The following is a 21697-nucleotide window of genomic DNA, read 5'->3' as shown; positions in this document are numbered from 1 at the left end:
GAATTTATTTGCATCTCATTTATTCTAATTCATCTTTATAAATTGCTCAGTGAATGAAGCAGAGCAAGTGTGTTGAAATGTTGTGGGGAGCAGGTGGCAGGCAGGGGCAGCTGTGGCACATGGTTACAACAGGGCAGGGCACTGCTGCAGAGCTGAGAGAGAGCCAGGGCCATCTCCAGGAGCCCCAGGGCAGAATCAGTGGTACTGGAGGGGTGGGAATTCCATGGGATTCGCCTCTCAGGTGAGTCCTTCACCTCGTGGTACTCTGAGGAGTATGGAGCATTCTGAGGGCTGGAGCCCATGCCCCTGTTCTTCAGTCCTGAAAGGGAGCTTATAAAAAACACGGGGACAGACTTTTTAGGGTGTGTTGTGATAGGACAAGGTGTGGCAGCTTTAAACTAAGAGAGGGTAGATTTAAACTAGTAATAGAGAAGAATTTTTTTATGGTGAGGTGGTGAGGCATTGGCACAGGCTGCCTGGTGTGGCTGTGGGTTCCCCACTCCTGGAAGCACTGAAGGGCAGGTGGTTGCACTGCAGGGCTCTGCACTGTTGCCACTGAAGATGCCCCAGCTCAGTGCAGAGGGCTTGGACTGGGTGATCTTTGAAGGTCCCTTCCCGCCTGGACTGTTGGATGATTCTGTGAGTCCCCATGGAGTGGTGCTGCCTGTGCCCTGGCTCTGCTCATCCCTGCTTCAGGCACATCCAGCAGGACATGTTGCTCTCTGCACACATGCCTGAGCACATTTCATGAACCAGAGAAAGGAGCTGCACTTCACCTTTATCTTCTCCCACCCACTGTCTGCTGCTGTTTGATGCACCACACGTTCAGTGTCTTGCTGTAGTTTCAGATAAAGTCTTGATAAGATTCTCACCTGAAGAGTTTTTATTATCGTGCAGCATCACATAAGTGATTTCTGTGGCCAGGTCTTTCCAAGGCACAAAGGGCTTATCCCTACAGCCACTTCAGCAGCAGCTGAGGGAAAACCAGATGTGCACGTGGGTAGTGAACAAAAGAGAAAGGGCTTGTTGGGGAATCTGCAGTCGTGATACTCGTGACTGCTATTAGTGTTCTCAGCAAGGGTGGGAATTAGTCAGCCTGTTTGGGTTTCTGTATGATTAATATGATACTGCAATTATGCTCTCTGGTTTCACTTATTTTACAAATGCAAATGAAGTTACTGAATTATCCAAGCAGGTGATGTTCGTGTTTGCGTCTTCAACTGATGTTTGCATGTGTGCACAGCTCTTGTCTATGTAATAATTTTTAAAACCCTGCCACTTTTGTTTTCTATGGCAAAACCAAATGACTGTTACAATGTTGTTGAGAAAAAGAGGATTCCTTTCCTTCATGCAGATTACAGTTGCAGTTACTGTAGTGGAGAGAACTAACCCCAGAAATCCTGACTGATTTATGAAGCTTCAGAAGTTACAAAAAACCAAAACAAAAAAAAACCCCAAAGCTAAAATTCAGTTCATCATCTTTCTGAAAGATTTTTTTTCTTTTTAGAAACTCTGCTCATCCTTAAGAAATTGGACTATTTCAGTCATACACTAACCGTTTATAGCTAAATGTTTTTGAGAAGTGAAGGTTCTCTTCTGATGATGAAAAGGGGTTTTTTATGTCTCTGCCATCAGGATTGATCCTACAAAACAAGAGTAACCAGTTGAGAAACTACGGATGTTGAGTTTGGCTTCTCTGGCTTTGTGTTCATTGCAATGGGAGAGCAAAATATGACTTGTTTTGCCCCAAGGTGTTTTAAGAAAAAATACTCTATCTTTTCTGTGAACCACGGGGCAAGTTGTTGCTGGGGTAACCTTTGGGAAAACCTACAGAAAAGAGCTTTTTTTTCTTGTAATTGCCCACTGAGGAAATGCAAACTGTTAAAGAGATTAATTTCATTAATGTAAAAAATTGGGATAATGAGCGATAATTTGAAATAATTATTTCTTTACAAACACAAAATTGTATTAATTTTAAATGTGTCTGTATAAGTGAATTTCTACTGAGTTGGTTGGGGTGGGAATTGGGTTTACCCCTGCCAGTGAATATATCACAGAATAACTTTTATGTGCTCAAGAAAGGCTCAGGGTTAATTTACATATTGTTTGATGTATGGTTTAATTTTGGATAAGAGAAAACGTTGCTTAATCAAAGCCACTGTAAAATATAAGCTAAAGAACAAATTCCCACAAATTGATGAATACTTTTTAAGTAGTCATTGCTCTGGAATTATATCTAATTTAAAAACTTCTACTTTATTAATGATGCATCTACAATTAAAGTACTTAAGAAGCTTTATCAGATAACAGCATTAGCCTGAATTCTCTGGCTTACCCCCAGTGAATATATTTCTCTCATTACAGCACTCTCACTAGAAGCCACCCCATTTGGTGTTCTTATTCTCCTTATTCTCCTATTTTTAAATTTAAATAAATAAATATATAAATCTGTCACTGAAACACTTCCTGATGTACTTCAAATGAAAGTTATAACCAAAAAAATGGAAAGAAAGAAAAATATTTAACCTAATTTTATCGCACGTTTGCTTTCAACACTAGAAGTCCAACTTTCCCAGCCAAAATGATCAGGATTTTTAAACCCATCCCAAGTGAAGGATCAATTGAATATTTGGAAAGTGAATGGAGAAAATGGTAAATTAATGAATTCTGAGCAGAGTGTTGCAATTACCGAAGCCAAATAGCTAAACCTCAGTGAAGACACAAAATGATAATTTCTTCTGTTGTTCTTAGAGTGATTGTAGGGAAAAAGGCAAAAACTGTTGGTGATTGGAGTAGAAAAATAAAACAGTAGAAAGTATAGAAATAGAATAAGTAGAAAAATACGCCATGCAAAAGAATATGTTTCTCTGCACTTTAAGACCTAGGTATGCAGAATGTCGGTCTGTTCTGACCGTAAGGGAAGCTTTTTTCTGTGGGATATCATCTCCCACATTACAGGGAGATGGGCAATATCCCAGTAAAAGTCCCAAAAAATCTTAATATACTACTGAGTGGAAAGCAAAAGCCAGTTAACAGGAATTCCCTTTCACAAAGGATTTCTCTGTTGCCCATCCTATTTTCCCGCTCTAAATCCAGAGGCACAGCGTGCCCACCACTCACTGAGACCAGCCTCCTTCCCTTCCGCAGGTGCACGGCAGGAACCTGCTGTCCATCGATTACGACCGCAACATCCGCACGGAGAAGATCTACGACGACCACCGCAAATTCACGCTGCGCATCATCTACGACCAGCTGGGCCGGCCGTTCCTGTGGCTGCCCAGCAGCGGGCTGGCCGCTGTCAACGTGTCCTACTTCTTCAACGGGCGCCTGGCGGGGCTGCAGCGCGGCGCCATGAGCGAGAGGACGGATATCGACAAGCAGGGCAGGATCACGGCGCGCATGTTCGCCGACGGTAAAGTGTGGAGCTACACCTACCTGGAAAATGTACGTGGTGTGTGTTGTCACCAAAACGGCGGGAAAAACAAAAACTCTCTAATGTTTTTAATGTTATAGAGTCAAGGCATTACTTTGTTTTCAGGCCGGGATGTGCCACAGAAATCATCTCATCCACACATAGCTTGGTTGTGCAGAGAGAATCACTCCACGACACATAGATTTTACAAGATTTCCCCAAACTTTATACAGTCAAAACCCATAGAATTTCTTTGGTTCAATGTTCATTGGTCCAAAGTTGCGTAGTTCTTAGTATTTGGTTTCCTATTGGATCTGGATTTCTTCACCTGTGATGCTAATTGGGTCTTCCTTTTTGTCTCTCTTTTCCCAGACCAGGTGTCTCCAATCACACCAGGGGTGAGGTTGGGGCTGATGTTCCATTAATGTTTGCTGATGGCTGCCATTATCTTTTGGGTATCTTTTGGACTACTCCCAGTCTGTTGAAATGTTAAGCTCATCTAAAAAAACCCTTAAAATTCTTTTCTCCAAGGCAGAGGCAAACCAAAATCCCTGATTAAAGTTATATAAAAAATTTTAAACTGGTATATTTTCCAAGTGTCACCTCCTGACATGAGCTACAAGGAGACAAAGTTCTATCCAGCTTCATAACACACAGACACACAAACTAGCTATAATTTGATGTATCCGAGCTGTTAACAGCCCCCTTGTAATGGGTCTCAAAATTCCTTATTTTTCAATTAGTCAATGGAATATGAATAATTTTTAGTGGGAAATACTTTGTTCATGGTGTCTGTCTTTTGATATTTTCTCGCCATGGAACGGCATAAATTAACACAATGAATTGTGCTTAATTAAGCCCAAAAATGCACGACTAAACCTGACAAGAGGTTCACGTAGAAACAGGTAATTCATCTCTAATTGTTACTTACGAAAGTACAGTAATGCATTTTTACTTAGCCTGATGAGCACACTTCAGTCATAAAAGTGTCTTAAATACTGCAAAATTGCATATTGTTTTCCCTTTCCCTTCTTGTTGTTTTAAATAAACCAGAGCTGATGTTCTCTGCTTAGTTTCTGACATATTTCACAGTAGCAGTTGTGAATTACAACTGCTGGCAGAAAGATAAATCAAGTCATTTATGTAACTGCTCTGCATCCCCCAGGAAAAAAAAAAGGAAAACACAGAAAAAGTCCCCCTACAGGGAGGACAACTCACAGGTTGCTAACCTACACTTTCTCTGGAGCATCAGCATATTGATTTGCAAGGAGCAATGCTCTCATCTGGCAATCTGACAATATTCCTGAGCAGCTCCATGCCCCTGACTAATGTATCTGATTCTCTCTGCACTCATTTAACGTTAGTGCCTCTCCAGTAAGCCTTTCTTCAGTGCTCTCTCACAGGCCACACGCTGAAAGCTGTAACTGTTTGTTGTGTTCCCCACAGTCAATGGTGCTCCTGCTGCAGAGCCAGCGACAGTACATCTTCGAGTACGACTCCTCGGACCGCCTGCACGCCGTCACCATGCCCAGCGTGGCTCGGCACAGCATGTCCACTCACACCTCTGTGGGCTACATCAGGAATATCTATAACCCCCCCGAAAGCAACGCCTCAGTCATTTTTGATTACAGCGATGACGGGAGGATTCTGAAAACGTCATTTCTAGGTACTGGCCGACAAGTATTCTACAAGTATGGCAAGCTGTCCAAACTGTCTGAAATCGTTTATGACAGCACGGCGGTTACTTTTGGATACGATGAAACTACGGGTGTCCTGAAAATGGTGAATTTGCAAAGTGGAGGATTTTCTTGTACGATTCGCTATCGGAAAATCGGTCCTCTTGTTGACAAACAAATCTACAGGTTCTCTGAAGAAGGAATGGTCAATGCAAGGTTTGATTATACATATCATGACAACAGCTTCCGAATCGCAAGCATCAAACCCATCATCAGTGAGACACCTCTTCCAGTTGACCTTTACCGTTATGATGAGATTTCTGGCAAAGTAGAGCACTTTGGCAAATTTGGAGTTATTTATTATGACATAAACCAAATTATCACCACAGCAGTTATGACACTGAGCAAGCACTTCGATACCCACGGGCGCATTAAAGAAGTGCAGTACGAAATGTTCCGGTCCCTGATGTACTGGATGACAGTGCAGTACGACAGCATGGGAAGGGTGACCAAAAGAGAGCTCAAACTCGGTCCCTATGCCAACACAACCAAGTACACCTATGACTACGATGGGGACGGGCAGCTGCAGAGTGTGGCAGTCAATGACAGGCCCACCTGGCGCTACAGCTATGACTTGAATGGGAACCTCCACCTCCTGAATCCCGGAAACAGCGTCCGACTGATGCCGCTGCGCTATGACCTGCGGGACAGGATCACGCGCCTGGGGGACATCCCGTACAAGATCGATGACGATGGGTTCCTGTGGCAGCGAGGTGCAGACGTGTTTGAGTACAACTCCAAAGGGCTCCTGACAAGAGCTTACAACAAAGCAAATGGCTGGAGCGTGCAGTACCGCTACGATGGGCTGGGCCGAAGGGCTTCCTGCAAGACCAACCTGGGGCATCATCTACAGTACTTCTATGCTGATCTTCACAATCCAACAAGGGTCACTCATGTCTACAATCATTCCAACTCCGAAATTACCTCTTTGTACTACGATCTGCAAGGCCACCTCTTTGCAATGGAGAGCAGCAGCGGGGAGGAGTATTACGTGGCCTCTGACAACACAGGCACCCCATTAGCCGTGTTCAGCATCAATGGCCTCATGATCAAGCAGCTCCAGTACACAGCCTATGGGGAGATCTATTACGACTCTAACCCAGATTTCCAGCTGGTCATTGGGTTCCATGGAGGGCTGTATGATCCTTTAACCAAACTCGTGCATTTTACCCAAAGGGACTATGATGTCCTGGCTGGGCGCTGGACATCTCCTGATTACACCATGTGGAAAAATATTGGCCAAGAACCCGCTCCTTTCAATCTGTACATGTTCAAGAGTAATAACCCTCTCAGCAATGAACTGGATCTAAAGAATTACGTAACAGGTGAGACTTCATCACATTTAGATACAGCTTGGAATCTGATTTGGGAAAGAAATCAGATTTCTCCTGACTAGCCCTTTGTTCAATCCTCCCATCAAGTTTGGGCCATTTTCCTCTCTAGGCTATGAAAAGGGCTGGATAGTTCTGATTCCTTGATACTGCTCTTCCCTGGACGAAGAGCTCTAAGTGAGAAGCCAGGATGAATTCTGGAGAGAAAAAGATAAAAATAAATTTGCATGAATGTAAAATTTCGGGATAGCCATAGTGCTATTCCTATTGAAGTAGTACTGTATAAAGATGTGTTCATTCTAATTCTGTTTCAAGAAAGGTGAAGTCATGTGTAGAAATCACTGGAAGGTTGGTTCAGAATCACAAAGCAGAACTGCTCAGATCTCTTTCTTTCAGGGTTACTTTCAATATTAACTGAGCCCATGGGCACATTGCGAATTAGCACCAAGAATGCATTTAATTATACCTATTTCTCCCATTTAAATTTTAATATGCAAACAGTCTTTAGTCTTTAAAATTAAATCCTTGATTTTTTGAAGATTATTTCATCCTGAAAGACTAATAAATGTTATGGGTTGTGTAGTGCTGAGAAAGTTATTTTGATCACATATGTTGGAAGTGGGTAAAACTTGTAACCCTTTCTTAATTAGGAGTAATTTTTCACTTAGTAACATCACACAGTACTTGAACTAGCTGCTGGCAGTTCCTAAAAGGAAAGGTAATTAATATGTCTCCAGGAAAAAGCTTTTTTTCAGAAATGAATATGCAGTATACAATAATTAGAGTAGTGATATCATTTTTAAAAAGGAATTATCTTAATTTTAGCCGTAATTTGAATTTCAAGAAAAGTGTGCATTTCCTTCAGAGAAAATCATAGGAAGTTTTCATTGCAACCTAATAGTAGGTGAAATACACCACAGGTTCTAGTGGAGCTGCTTTGCAATTTGGAGAGAATGAGATTTGTGTCTGATGGTGTGAAAATACTGGTGACTAAAATTACTTTCGGATCAAATTCTGTTGCCCTAAATTCAACAAATTCCTATTTTCATCCACCCCCCTTTGATTTTGGTTTTCAATATCATCTTACTGTGTTTTGCTACATTCTGAAATTGCATTAATTTAATTTATGCATCCACTGGATGAAATCTAGAAAGATAAATTGCATTTAGGGACAATACACACCTTGTAGTCTGTAAAAATACTTCATCGGCGATGCAAATATTTGCTGCTGTAGGAGCTAAACAGCTCATCTTCAACAAGAAGTGATTATGGTGGCACTTTGTTGTTATGGTTAAAAAAAAAAAAAACAGAACAAAAAAAACATGAAAAAACCTCCCCCCCCAGTCCATTCTTACTGTTAACCCCTGACACTGTTTTATTCACAAGTTTTGCTGAAAACAAATTCCTGTAGCAAGTGCAGTGTTGCAAAGCACATTAGCTCAGCAAAATAGTACCCATTTTGTGTATAGGTCCTGCTCTGGTTTCTGTGGAATTGGGGCAGCTGAAGTGAATTGTTCAGGAGATACCATTTAACCATAAAATAAATCAAAGCCGTATGAGGAGCAATAACCCTGTGCTGTCCAAAGAGTCAGGAAAATTACAGTAGGTGCTGTGTGATGGGAGACGGATAGATACCTTTGTAGAGGCAGAGTATTTTACTACTTATTTTAGAGTCAGAATGGCTAAGAAAAAAAAAAGACTTTTGGAGAAAAGAGGCTTTGCAACAGCTCAGCTCAGAGGAAGTGGCAATAGCAGCATCAGGAGCCAGTGTAGATCAGCAAGGAGAGATGGCCACTGCGAAAGACAGGAGAGATTTTTGAGCAAAAATGATCACAAATTCAGGAAACAGGAATGCAAAATGGGGTCATGGACTCTTTTTTATTAAAAGCATCATTTGGATAACTAAAATACATCATTATTTCTTAATACCTGCTGAGTGAGAATTACTGTTATTGACTCAGTTACTTAGCTTTTTCAGCTAGATCTGAAAACAGAGTTTTCCTGGCCAAACCCACACCTGGAACTTGCTGAGGCTCACCTCAGAGCTGAGCTGTAACCCTCCCACACAGCTCCTACTTTCTCTGGAGGGATGGGGAGGATATTCTTGGTGCCTAAATTTAGACATCTGATTTGTAAGTCTAGCTTTTCACTGCTTTTAATGGAGCCTCCTGAGACCTGATGACAGCTGATAGAAGTAGGACATAGAAGAGAAGCCATGTCTTTCCCCAAAGTACACCGCAGATTTTTTAGAGTATTAACCTAATAAAATGCCATTATGCAATACAGTTTATAGGTTACATTTAGTAGCCACATCAGGTGTCAGAGATGGAACAAGTACTGCATTCTGTAAAATGTTTGGATAATTCATGTGCTCTAATGGAAAAGAATGAAAGAGGTGGTATATCCCTGATTAATTATTTAGGGTAAATTTAACACAGTGTTTCCTGTGCCTGTTCATGGTGGATTGCTACAGTTCTGTAAAGTTCCACACTATAATATTAATTGTGAATGCAGCTGATACTTGAAATTAAGGATGTTAAGGATGGATTTCCTAATTTTTTTTTTCTCTATTTGTTACACACAGTGCTTCTCACTTAGATGCTTTCTTTTGATTTTCAGATGTCAAGAGCTGGTTGGTGATGTTTGGATTTCAGCTTAGTAACATCATTCCTGGTTTCCCTAGAGCAAAAATGTACTTTGTGTCACCACCATACGAGCTGTCTGAGAGTCAAGCATGTGAAAATGGACAGGTAGGCAGAAATATTAAGTTACTTTTTTGGATAAATTTGCCCCACTTTATGGATAGAATTGCTGAGTCTTCTGTAATTACAGTAGAAGGCCAAGCATTAATTCAGGGTAAAGTGAAGTGAGTATAGCTAAATTTTATACTAATGAACATATGCCTTTCTTGCCAGCCTTCATTGTTATCATAATTACAGTGTCATTAGTTTGTCTTTTATTGAGTTATTCCTTGATTAACAAGTTGTAACTCGATTAACTTGATTAGCAATGACAAAGGGAGACTTTGTCAGGGTAATTTATCATCTGTTGTACCTTTGGTAAAACCATCCTAATAACATATGTGTTGCAATAAACTTAGGTTGGTACTTGTTTTGCTAGTTAAAAAGCATTCTACTTCTCACCCTGTGAGAGGTTTTCTTACCCTTTTTTGTCATTTTTCTAGTTAGAGGTTTCGATTTGCTACTCCATTTAATTTCAGTTACAGCATTTGTAACCCTTACTTGGCAGGTTAAGGGTGGAAAATAGCATATGGGCTTGACTTTTATAATAAATTTCAACCCATTTAATGAACTTCAGAGGAGTACAAGGCCAATTCCAAACTTAGTCTTTGCTAAGCTTACTTCATCTTTGTGGTAATACAATAGAAATAATCACATAAACCTAAGCATACCACTTTCTCAGGCTTCCAAGTCATTTGAGAGTCAAAACCCCTCTTCAGGAATTGCTTTGGTGCTTTTGGGCCCAAATTTCATCTATTTTCAAAAAATCTTACATTCATAAGCATTTTAGTTATATATACTGGTTGAAATCTCTATGCAAAAGTGTCCACAAGTTAAACACCAAGTTTTAGTACATAGATTGTGATTATTTTCAGCTCTGATTAAAATTGTGCTAGACTTGGGTCTTTCTTGTTCTTGTACTTGGCATTATATGATTGGCCATAGTTGACATGTGTGGTGCATATATGCTACAGAGAGTGAGGAGAAGTATTTTATTTGGTCTTGCAGATGGCAACATAATTTGCTGAATGAGTATTAACCTGATTCTGAGCAAGATATGGATGGATGGGTAACTGAGGGTGGTCTTTCAAAGTGTAGAACCTTTCTCTGCATGTCTTCCCTTTAAAAAAGCGAAGCAAAGATCATTGTTGGTCTCTGAAATGAGAATGTTCAGATCTGCATCTTCTTTGGTGGTTTTTTTTTTTGTTTTGTTGTGCTTTCCCCAGCTAATTACAGGAGTGCAGCAGACGACAGAAAGACACAACCAGGCTTTCATGGCTCTGGAGGGACAGGTCATATCTAAAAGACTACATGCCAAAATCAGAGAAAAAGCAGGCCACTGGTTCGCCACAAGCACTCCCATCGTGGGGAAAGGAATCATGTTTGCCGTGAAGGAAGGCCGTGTCACCACCGGCATCTCCAGCATCGCCACAGATGACAGCAGGAAGATCGCCGCGGTGCTGAACGGCGCTCACTACCTGGAGAAAATGCACTACAGCATCGAGGGCAAGGACACCCACTACTTTGTGAAGGTGGGCTCAGCCGACAGCGACCTGGTCACCCTGGCCATGACCAGCGGCAGGAAGGTCCTGGACAGCGGCGTCAACGTCACCGTGTCCCAGCCCACCCTCCTGGTCAGCGGCAGGACTCGAAGGTTTACCAATGTTGAGTTTCAGTATTCCACCCTGCTGATCAACATCCGCTATGGACTGACCGCCGACACGCTGGACGAGGAGAAGGCCAGAGTGCTGGACCAGGCTCGGCAGCGAGCCCTGGCCGCGGCGTGGGCCAAGGAGCAGCAGAAGGCGCGGGACGGACGAGAGGGCAGCCGCGTATGGACAGACGGAGAGAGGCAGCAGCTCCTGAGCACGGGAAGGGTTCAAGGTTACGAGGGATATTATGTCCTGCCCGTGGAGCAGTACCCAGAGCTAGCAGACAGTAGCAGCAACATCCAGTTCTTAAGACAGAATGAAATGGGAAAGAGGTAACAAATTAACCTGCTGTCATCCTTTGCTGGATGAATCAGTAGTCGTAACTGTTATCTCCTCTCCTAAGGAGATGAAGACCTAAATGGGGGCACTAGGCTGAGCTACTCTGGGATAGTAAGTGGCAAAAAAGCTCATATTTTTTGAGTTAAATGCTACTGTTCAAGTGATTAAAAACCACATCCTGAAGTGGACTAAAGCCAGACTGAAAACTCTAACCGTACAAATTAAAAAGTACCCCTGAAATATTACCCACTTGTTCTGGGTCTAAAGAAAAACAAAAAGAAGGCCTCGTATTGTATTACCTCACTCCATTCACACGTGAGCAAACTAAGAAATCCAAGTGGGCCACTTTCACTAACCAGCTGATGAAACACAGATGATTCAGACTGCTTGTTTGATAAATATCCAAGAGGTTTTCATTTAAAGCAAAATACAGGTGCATTTAAAACATGACTTTGGGGTGATTTGTGTGTAGCAACTGGAGGACAAATGAAATGCAAGTGAGAGCGCACTGGAAATAGGAAAGGAAAATATATTTAAAAGTAACAAAACCACACTTGCACTCTGACCCTCCACTTGTCTGGCCTGAAGCTTAACGTATTCAAAGAGGGCAGAGTGTAAAGTTACATTCAAAATGGTGGCTATAAATCACTACAGATAAATTTCATACTCTGTTTGTCTTTGAAGATTTCCATTGTGGACAGTTATAACACAGTTACAGGGTGTAGTCTGTTTAGATTCAGTAGTTTGTTGGTATCAGTTCCAGTAGAGCTGTGGGCATTGTGTTACACTATTGCAAATGGGCACCACGTCAGATCACCCTGTACATACATCAGCCAGAAGGCACAATCACTGTTTCAGATTTAAAAATTATTAGTGTGTTTGTTTGGTCGAGAAACTGAGACAATCACATTACAGTCACCACAAAAAAAGAAAAAAAAAAAAAGAAAAAAAAAGTCTAATAAGAACTTTGGTACAAGAACTTTTTTGTAATATACATGTATGAATTGTTCATTGAGTTTTTATATTAATTTTAATTTGCTGCTAAGCAAAGACTAGAGACAGGCAAAGATAATTTATGGCAAAGTGTTTAAATTGTTTATACATAAATAAAGTCTCTAAAACTCCTGTGAATTAGTTGTCTTCCATTGCAAAATCTTGTAAAAGTGATTCATGTCTGGCTATCACCTAAAGCACACAGCTATTTAAAACGTGGAAATGGCGTCTTGTGGTTCCATGGATCCTGCAGGGGGCTGGTCCTTTGATCTCTGGGCAAGCAAAGTCCTACACACATCACAGAAAAATCTGCTTAGGACACAGGAGAAAATTGGTAAATGCTTTAGAAATTCCCTCTCTGCACCTCATGACTGGCAACCCTCAAAATGCTGCGTTTCGAGTCTGGAATTAGTTTAATTGCACTAAAGTAACCTCTAAACAGTTTGAAAATGTAGTAACATAATATTAAATGGAACATGGAAGGCTGTGCTGTGAGCCAGGAGGTCTCCCTGAAATCTGTCTTCTTTGGGAGATTTCTTATTTCTACCACATTTAAAAATGGGAGGTAAGATCAAAGACCCTCTCCTAAGCAAACAGTCACTCCTGGTGATGATAAAAGGGAGCCATCCATCACCCAGAGCCCTGCCGCTTTTATCTCATTTAAGTATGTGGCTGGGGAGCTCTACTTAATTTTGAGAACAGTTTTGCTTTTGGGGTTGCAAATGAGGATTTAATGATTCATGATACCAACAGAGATGCTTGAGTTGATTATGGGCATAAATTCACTCCAGGGCATTTTTAAAGCCGAACCGTTCAGTGCCTGTGTGGTGCAACACCTGGAGCACTCAGAAAGCACATCTAATTTTTCTGTGCAAACAAGAGCCACCCCGCTCTGACGGGGGGTTACACCTATATGTTCACCCCGTGGGCACCCCCAGCCCTGTTCCTCTTCCTCTGAAGAGGACGTCTGGCTGCATTTTCAGATTAAGTCCTGATTGTCCATCACTGCAAGTGTTTTTCTTTGCCAAAGGACCTGAATGTGCTGCTATATTATTAGTCTGTTCTTTGCAAGGGAAATCTCCTAAGGAACTGGATTTTTTAATGAAAGCGTAAAATATGAAATCACAAGGTGGAGACACTTTGCATTATTGCAGTTTGTCTGGATTACCTGGCCCTGTCCTGGTAAGCTGCTTAGCTCATTTTTTGGGATAGAATTTTTCTTGCAGCTTGAGAGGTTGAAATGAGAACTTGTTGCACAGTCCCCAGTGTCCCTCATTCTATTACCATCCTTCTAAAGCTGTAACTCTTCAGAACTGGAGATTCTGCTACTTCAAAAGGGAGCTTAGTTAAGCTAAAAGGGAAGCATTCTTTTGAATATTAATGAATACAGGAGGAGATGTAACAGATTTCAAGGGATGCACACCCTACTCATCTTTGCAGCTAACATACACCATCAGGATGTTCTTAAACACAGTTTTGGGAAGTGGTGCTAAATTCTCACCAGAGATTGCTGATCCAGGGCTAGCAGTAGTTTCCAAAGCCTGTGTGCAGCTGGAAAGCCTGGAAAGCCCCAGCAGTACTCTTGAGCTCTTAGGCTCAGCTTAGCATCATGCTGGACCCGACCAGGATCATTCCCAGCTCTGCCCCTCGGCGCTGCCACTTCACTTTCCCTGTGTTCCCATACAGACCCCCAGCCTTACTCCCAGCTACAGGGACTACCCAGCCTGTCCTATTGGCAACTGCACCATGTCCACTGACTTACAGAACCTTATGTAGTGCATCAAAGAGATTGGAACTGCTGTATTTTTTGTAATTATGACAAAAGAGCTAAGTTCTCTCATGTCTGAAAAAAAACCAGCTGACTGGTAGGTCCATTCTAAATATTTTCACTTAACAAATGAGAGAGATAATTGGACTGGTGTGGCCATGGCCAGCTCCCTTGTGGTCCCATCTGGGTTTCCCATTTCTTGAGACATCTGTCTCACCCTTTTTCTTTCTACAACCTTCCCTTTCCTCACCTCCATCTAGCTGGTATCTCCCCTTCCTCTCAAAGCTCTTGCTTTTCCTCTCTCTTGCTTGCTACACTTTTCCATATGGAACAGATGATTAACCTAATGCACTGCCAAGGAACTAGATTCTTCTTATGAGGCAGTAGTGAAGTGGAGGCTTTAACAGAGACATTGTGTCTGTGTCCCCAGTAGCACTGTGACCAGGACACAGCAAGGGCACCCATCAAAGAAGCTGGCCTGGGAAGCACTCCTGGCTGTGGGAAGGCACAGAGCATGAGCTCAGGCCAGCCTAAGTACCATGAACATGGGTTTGCCCTCACAACTCACTCGAGTGTAAGCTGAGTTGTTTGCAGAGAGAGCAGGAATCCAAGAATAGGCTTCTGTTTGATGCTAAAACCAGATGGAGAATCAGCATTGGAGTACATTTCCTTTTTACCTATTGGATTGCTGTAACTGAAGGAATTTAGTATTTATAACTTTGCCTTTCAGCTTGAAAAAAGCCCTGTTTTGTTTCCTGCCTTAGCCTAGAGTGGACAGGCTGTGGGTGTAGGCACAAGTCTCAGCACAGCCTGCTCCTCACCACCACGGGTGTTCTGCCTCTCGAGGTGGCATCTGTGGCACTTTGGCCACATGATGGCAGTTCTGCCCACGAGACACCCAGAGGTACCAGCCTTTGCCTCCTGCCACTGCCTTGCCCACACCAATCCCCAGCAGTGCTGTCAGCCTTCCTTCGGGCTTGATGTCTCCCACACTAAGGCACACACAGATGTTCCTCCTAAAGCTGGGCCAGTGGATCCTCAGTACTCTCGTGGGAATAAATAAGGGAAGGAAGCATTTAGGCTGTTTGTTGGGGGTTTTTGCTACCTGTAGTGCAATGGTGACACAAGAGCACACACTGTGCTCCGAGAATGCACAGAGCCAGACTGAAACCTGCACGGGAGCCTGGCTCTGGTACTTCCAGTTTTCACCTCCTGTCTCTTGGATAATGCAGCCTTTCAGAGGTTTCTGGATAGAAATTATTGTGCCAACACCATTCTGCCTCTGTAAGCATGATCTTCATGTAGTTCAGGCTGACCATTGCTGTAAGGACAGAAGAGCCACATACCTGTCACCTGCCCAGAACATGACCATAACACTGCCTTCCAAGGTTCCTCATGTTTGTCTGTCATTTCCTGTTTAAGAATCCAAGAAAACCACAGCAGGATTGAGTGCCATTGAATAATTTGCATTAAGTGCTTTAATTATTTAAATTAAATTTTAATTTAATTTAATTTAAATAATCAAAGCACTGTATTTTCTGTGAGGTTGACCCCTTTGACAACAGTCTCACAAAAATTCTCAAATAAGCACTCAATAATGATCAAACACAGGAATATGTTAAACATGCAGCCTTGAGGGAGCAGCCCTAGGAAACTCCAAAGGTAAAGTTTCAGTTGCTCAATCATACTGTCCCATATGTTCATCTGGTGATCTTGCATGAGAACCCCGCATGAAGGTCAGTCATACACTCGGGTGGCCTTTGTTTGGACTGTGAGTCTGTTCAAAGGGGAGTTTTTACCTTACAAACTAAGGCAGGTGCAATGAAGAGCTACCAGGACCTCCCTGCCTCTGAGCTGCCTCCAGACTATTCTGCCAACAATAAAAGTTCCTTCCCAACCTCTTCAGGTACAGCCTGCAGCATAAAAGTTCTTTACTTATAAGGATTACTTAGTTTAAACATTACTCACTGCATTTGAAACCTGTCCCTCCTCTGGAACCAAAGTGACTTCACCTCTGTGGCACCACGTGCTGAGGGCTGTGCTCACAGAAAAGGGTCAGCATCCACCTCAGTACAGATGCTGACACAGCTGCAGAAAATATTTGACTTTACAAATCTCTGAATTAGCAGCAAGATCTCAGAGCCTTACAGCCACTTTCAGCCCACAGAAAACAGTGAAGGAGCATGGGCAGGGGGCTCTGCTGGACAGGGTCTGTCTCTGAAGGCTCTACTGCTGGCTGCATCAATATACAGACATATATTTGATGCTGTAGCTGCTTGTTTATGTCAATAATACCAGAACAATTATCTCTTCCTCACCCTGCATATCTGTCATCTCCCTAATGAGCAGAGTTATATGCAATGCTCGAGCATGACTAAGCTCTAGGAAGGCAAATACCATTGCCAGTGTCAAAGCACCAACTCCCCTGTGTTGATAAAGCCTTTTCTGCTTCTGCCTAAGCCAGCACAGCAGCACTGGGCACAGCTGGAGTTGTGGTCACGAGCTGTGTGTGTCCACAGCAGCACCTGGCAGGTGACTGCCTGAGCTGCTGGGAAGAGCAAGTGGCATTTAACCAGCACTAAGCCAAGACTGGGTCACACAAGAGTCATCAGAGAGTGATCCTCACAGCTGGACCATCACACTCAGGTTAAGTTGGTAATTTTAGTCTCAGCTGACCCAGAGATCACTGTGTCAGCTCAGCCTCCCCACCCCGATCACCAAAAATTAGTAAAACCATAGAGCTGGAGGCACCTGCAAGGTGACCAGCAAGGAAACAGCTTGGCAGGGGAGGCAGGGCAGGACCCTGCCAGCCTCTCCCACACACGGTTTAGGGTTTGCCTGCCAGAACCCTGCAGGCTGCCCAGCTTCCTCCACCACCAGCCCCAGGAGCCTCTTCTAACCTGGTGAATGTGGGGTTGGCAGCAGGACAAGAGCCAGTGCCCAGCAGGTGCCCTGCACCCACCCATGTTCTCCAGGCCACCTGCAGCTCAGCAGGTGCCACCAGCCCTGCCCAGGCTTCCCCACACCTCCTGCAGCAGGAATGGGGTGCTGCTCTTCAAAACACATATCTAATGTCCCAGGTTAGACTTCCTCTCATTTTCTTGTTCATTAAAATACTTGTGTAGCATCTTAGGAGGATTTAATGGTTAGGGTCAGGCTAGTTCTGAGCCAAGGAGGGGGACAAAAAAACGCAAGTAATAAAGTGAAATGTGGTAAAAACACCATGGGAGAGAGCTGTGTGCCAACTTTCAGACAAGCAAATGAATGCAGCCAATTTATAAATCCTTAACAAATAGGATTTACAATGGAAGTGGCAGTTAAGCCGTCATGAGTACAGAAGGTGGCAGGCAGTGCTCTGTAACGCTGTCCGTGCTCTGCCATAGCAGCTCAGCAGCATTGCTATTGGAGAAATTGTATTTACAGAAGTTTTACATCTTTAGATGACAGCTTCTGGCAGGCTTTAGTCTAATTTGGTGGTTGTGTACAAAAAGAAAATCTGCCAGCAGGACTCTGTAGGCTGTGCCACTGACTAAAGCCCAGGCCTTGTGACTGTGTCAAATACCTTTCCCTCCTCAAACTCCACCAGCTATAACCATTACATAAATGAAATAAAATATTAAGAAATATTAGTGCTATAAATCAGTAATTCAGCTATCTCAGTTTTAATTGTCGTCAATAGTCACTGACTCATTAGGCTCTACTTGATAAATTGAACCTTTTCATCTGTCAGAAGTTCTCCATAGAGATAAAAACAGATTCTTGCTTGCCTCTGAGGGCTGCAGTGCATCCCCATCTCAATGCCTTGTTCTCTGCCCAGGTGGGGAAGGCAGGTCATTAAAAACCTTGGGACAAAGCACATGAGAGAATGGTTTTCACAGTCAGCCCAGGGCCCTTATTGAAAATAAGGGACTGATGTGGGTGGAGGCTGCTGGAGGCTTGGAGTGCAGCTCTTTCTTTAGTTCCAGAGGGTCCCAGGATGGGTGAGGATAACCCCATGTAAAGAGCGTGTCCAGCTGAGTTATGAATATCTTCAAGGCTGGTGACAGCAACCTGTTCCAGTGCTCAGTCACCCTCACAGCAAAATTAGTATTTCTTATGTTTAACCAGAATTCTGTATTTATTCCTTTGCCTTTTCCCCTTGTCCTGTCACTGAGCACCACTGAGACAATGCTGGCTCTCTTACCATTACTCCTCCCTTCAGATACTCACACACAACATTTAGAACACCCCTGAGCCCCTCCTCTCCAGGCTGAACAGCCTCAGCTCCCTCAGATGCTCCAGTCCCTTCATGTCTTACTGCCCTGGGCTGGGCTCTCCCCAGTAACTCCATGCCTGCCTCGCACAGGGTTACTCAGAACCAGACCCAGCACTCCAGCCACATCTCACTGGTGCTGAGCAGAGGGGAGGGATCACCTCCTCAGCTCCTGGGTGATGCCCTGGCAAATCCAACCCATGGAGCTGCAGTCCAGCTCTGCCACACAAACATATTGCTGGCTCAGGGTCAACTTGTCCCCCAGGTCCTTTTCTGGAAAGCTCCTTTACAGCTGGGTGGCCTCCAGCTCACACTGGTGCTTGGGGTAGTTCCTCCCCATTTGCAGTACAGTGAATTTCCCTCTGCTGATGTTCATGAGGCTCCCATCAGCCCCTTTCTCCAGCCTGTGCCCCTGGATGGCAGGAGACGCTCTGGTTTATCAGCTGCTCTGCCTAGAACCTCCCCCAGTTGCCATGACTCTTCCAAGCTAGCAGGGAACAGCCTGGCAGTGCCATCAGCCAGCTCCCTCGGCTCTCCTGGGTGCATCCCAGCAAGTCACAGGGACGAGTCCATGTTCCTTTTGTTGTTCCCTTAGCTGATCCTGCTCCACCGACACCCATGGCACCCCATGAAGGGCAGGACGCTGTGCCCTGCCCTTGGCAGCTGCAGACGTGCCACTGGACAGGTTGCCGAGGCAGCAGGACGGGCTGCCAAGGCACCTGGCTCGTGTCCCAGCAGCAGCCTGCTCACGGGAACAGCCTTGGTGTCCCTCGCCCGGCTGCTTCTCACTTGAAGAGACCATGCCTCCTGTCCCCTCACCAGTCAGGGTTACCAGCTGCTGTCCCAACTCGGCCGCTGGAGCTGCTCCTTCACACTCACGGGAGGCAGAGGTTTCGCAGTGCTGCTGCTGGACACCAGGAATGCGTCCTGCAGTGCCCTGGTGTCGCTACCATAGTGTAAGGCGAGCCTCACTCAGGTTAGAAACACAAACCGTGTTGGCAACACTGTCTTTTGCTCGCCCTGCCCAGGGTCAGGCTCACGTCGGGCGCCCAGGCGGTGCAGCCCCGCTCCGCTCCGCGGTGATGCTCCGCAGCTGTTTGGGGACGCGCGGTGCTGCGCTGGGGTGTTTGTGCAGCTCACGGTGCATTCCCAGCGCCGGAGCGCTGCACACATTTCCCGTCACACGCCTGCACACGGGCAGAATTCCCTTCTTGTGCGCACAAAGGACACTTGTCACACGCGCTGTGGCAGAGCTCCGGCCATGCCGTGCCCGTGCGTGTCCCGCTGTCCCCTCCCAATGCTGCGGGACACCCGCTCGGGACGGCAGGCGGCTCCGGCCCCGGCCCCGGCAGGCACACAGCACGCTGGCAGCAAGGCAAAAGCGCTAATTTTCAGGGCACAAAGGTGAGGCTGTGTAGCTGGGCAGCTGACATGTGACCAGAACAATCCCACTGGTGGGAGGAGCTCTGCCTAGCTTCTGAGCAAATAATGGGGCAGTGAAAAATGCAATAGATACCAAATCAATTGATTTTTTTTCCTGCCAGATGCGTTCTCCATGACACGGAAATTTTTAAAGTATTTTTTAAAACTTTTGTAGCTGAGAATGACTGTCTGGCCCCGTTCCTCACTCCCATGCACAGGGCCAGGGCTGGCGACGTGTCTGTGCCTTTGTGAGGAGCTCAGTGCCACCACCACGGCCACACGTGAGGGCTGGGTGGCACCTGGGTGGCAGCTGCCAAGGGCTGCTGATGCCCCACAGCTGCGGTTTCACTGGGATGGTCTCCCAGCTGCATTCAGCAGCTCCCGATTATTGCAAGGGAGAAGATCCCCAGACACACAGCTTCTAGAAGTGACAAGGCACAGCCACACACTCTGGGAAGACAGACACCCCAGCTTCCCGGCAATGTCAAGGGATGATTGCCGTGCTTCCAGTGGGCACAGAAGGGTCTAATAAATAACAGAGATAAGGGTTATTTTGGGGTAAAAAACCACCGAAACCTGTTTTGTTTATAGGTGGAAAAAAAGCTCAGAGCACCCAAAGGTCATAGTCAGGAATTTATTCCCTCGCTGCAGGCATGTTTGCTGAAAGATAAAGATCTTTGATGCAGGTGTACAAAGTGCCAAGGATCGGGAAGGCAGCACAGAGTAAAGCCACGGCCAAGTGATGTGTTTGTGGCAGGGATCACAGGAGCTGTCAGAGATGTCCTGCCATGTATCCTGTTCTTCCGACGCAGAGCTCAGCTGGTGGAGGATTTCCTGCCCTGCTAACGATGCTGCCAGAGATGCTGCCCTGTTGGAGCCAGTCTTGCCCGTGGCAGGGGATGGCCTGAACATTTGCACTGGTGTCAGTATTGACCCGGGGCTCGGTGGAACCCTGACTCAGGAGCGGCTGGAGACTGTCCCACACCCTGGCTCACAACAGCCCTGTGTAATGGCCTCACCACTGGGGATTGGCCACCTTAGAGGTCTTCTGCAGCCTCAACAAACCTGTCATCCTGTAACTCTATTGCATCTTGTTTCATGAATAAATCAGTCAGGGACCTCTTACAGCGCAAAACACATCAGGAATCCAGCCAGCAGATTCCGCAGGATACTGGGAAACCCAGCTGCTGCACGGGTCCTATTTAATGGTCACCTTGCCACAGGAAGCTGAGATTCTCCCCATCCCTCCCATCCCACCTGGGCCATACTACACTGTGGAGAAGCTCTGTGCCATGCGTTCCCTGAGCACTGAACACAAGGACAGTCTGGAAAAAGGGATGCCAGGCACAGTGGCACAGCCAACACCTGCCAGAGCAGCAGGATAGCTTTGCGGATGTCAGCTGCTTTTTTTTTTTTTTTTTTTTTTTTTTAATTTAAGGCCTCCAGCAATGGGTCTTTTAAGGAGTAGTTTGAAAGAAAACAATGAAGTGGTTTTGCCAATGTTTACAGAAAGTTCCTTTCATGTTGGGACTGGAAAGTACAGTAGGTTGTGTGCACTCTTCCCTGCCTTCTGGGCACTTCTGCTTTTCCTGCTGGGCTGGAAACAGATTCTGAAAGCGGGAAGGCTTCAGGTTACTTCCACAATGAAACGTTCCATTGCTCCAAACCTCGTTTTGACCATTTAAAAGGATAAAATTCCATTTGGAAATTGAAAAAACTTGGCATACAGTTTGGGGATGGGCAGGATGGGGAAGAGGCTTTCTAAAACAGTAAGGTAGCACTCCACAGAAATGATAGTGTGCTTCAAGTTGAAAAGTGCTGGAGGTTTTAAATAAAATGTAGTGTTTTTTCTAAATGCAATTGTTTCCTGGTAATTGAATTTAAACCCATTTTTCCTCCTATTTCATTTCAGTTATCTGAAAGTGTTGGCTGAGAGACCAATATTGTGCCTTAGTCACTTTTCACTTTTGAGTTTTTGTTATTTGCAGTCAATTAAGAATAGGCTTTAAGTGTCAAGTACAAAATTAGAGACTTTTGAATGTATCAGGAAA

General features: G+C 44.6%; 1 protein-coding gene across 8 annotated transcripts in view; it reads left to right on the top strand.

Annotated features, from left to right (window-relative positions):
- TENM2 (teneurin transmembrane protein 2) overlaps nt 1–12342 on the top strand; it is a 557904-nt gene extending 545562 nt beyond the window's left edge. For all 8 annotated transcript variants that reach the window (XM_085073437.1, XM_085073436.1, XM_085073435.1 and 5 more), the window contains 4 exons: nt 3148–3444; nt 4859–6473; nt 9099–9229; nt 10447–12342. In XM_085073437.1, coding sequence (XP_084929563.1) covers nt 3148–3444; nt 4859–6473; nt 9099–9229; nt 10447–11208 — 2805 coding nt within the window. In that variant the 3' untranslated portion in view covers nt 11209–12342. The remainder of the gene's footprint in view (nt 1–3147; nt 3445–4858; nt 6474–9098; nt 9230–10446) is intronic.
- The last annotated feature ends 9355 nt before the right edge of the window (nt 12343–21697 follow it).

Source organism: Lichenostomus cassidix, chromosome 13 (genome assembly GCF_008360975.1).
Source record: "Lichenostomus cassidix isolate B80296 chromosome 13, HeHo_3.0, whole genome shotgun sequence".
Lineage (NCBI taxonomy): Eukaryota > Metazoa > Chordata > Aves > Passeriformes > Meliphagidae > Lichenostomus > Lichenostomus cassidix.
This window is presented reverse-complemented; position numbering and strand designations above follow the sequence as displayed.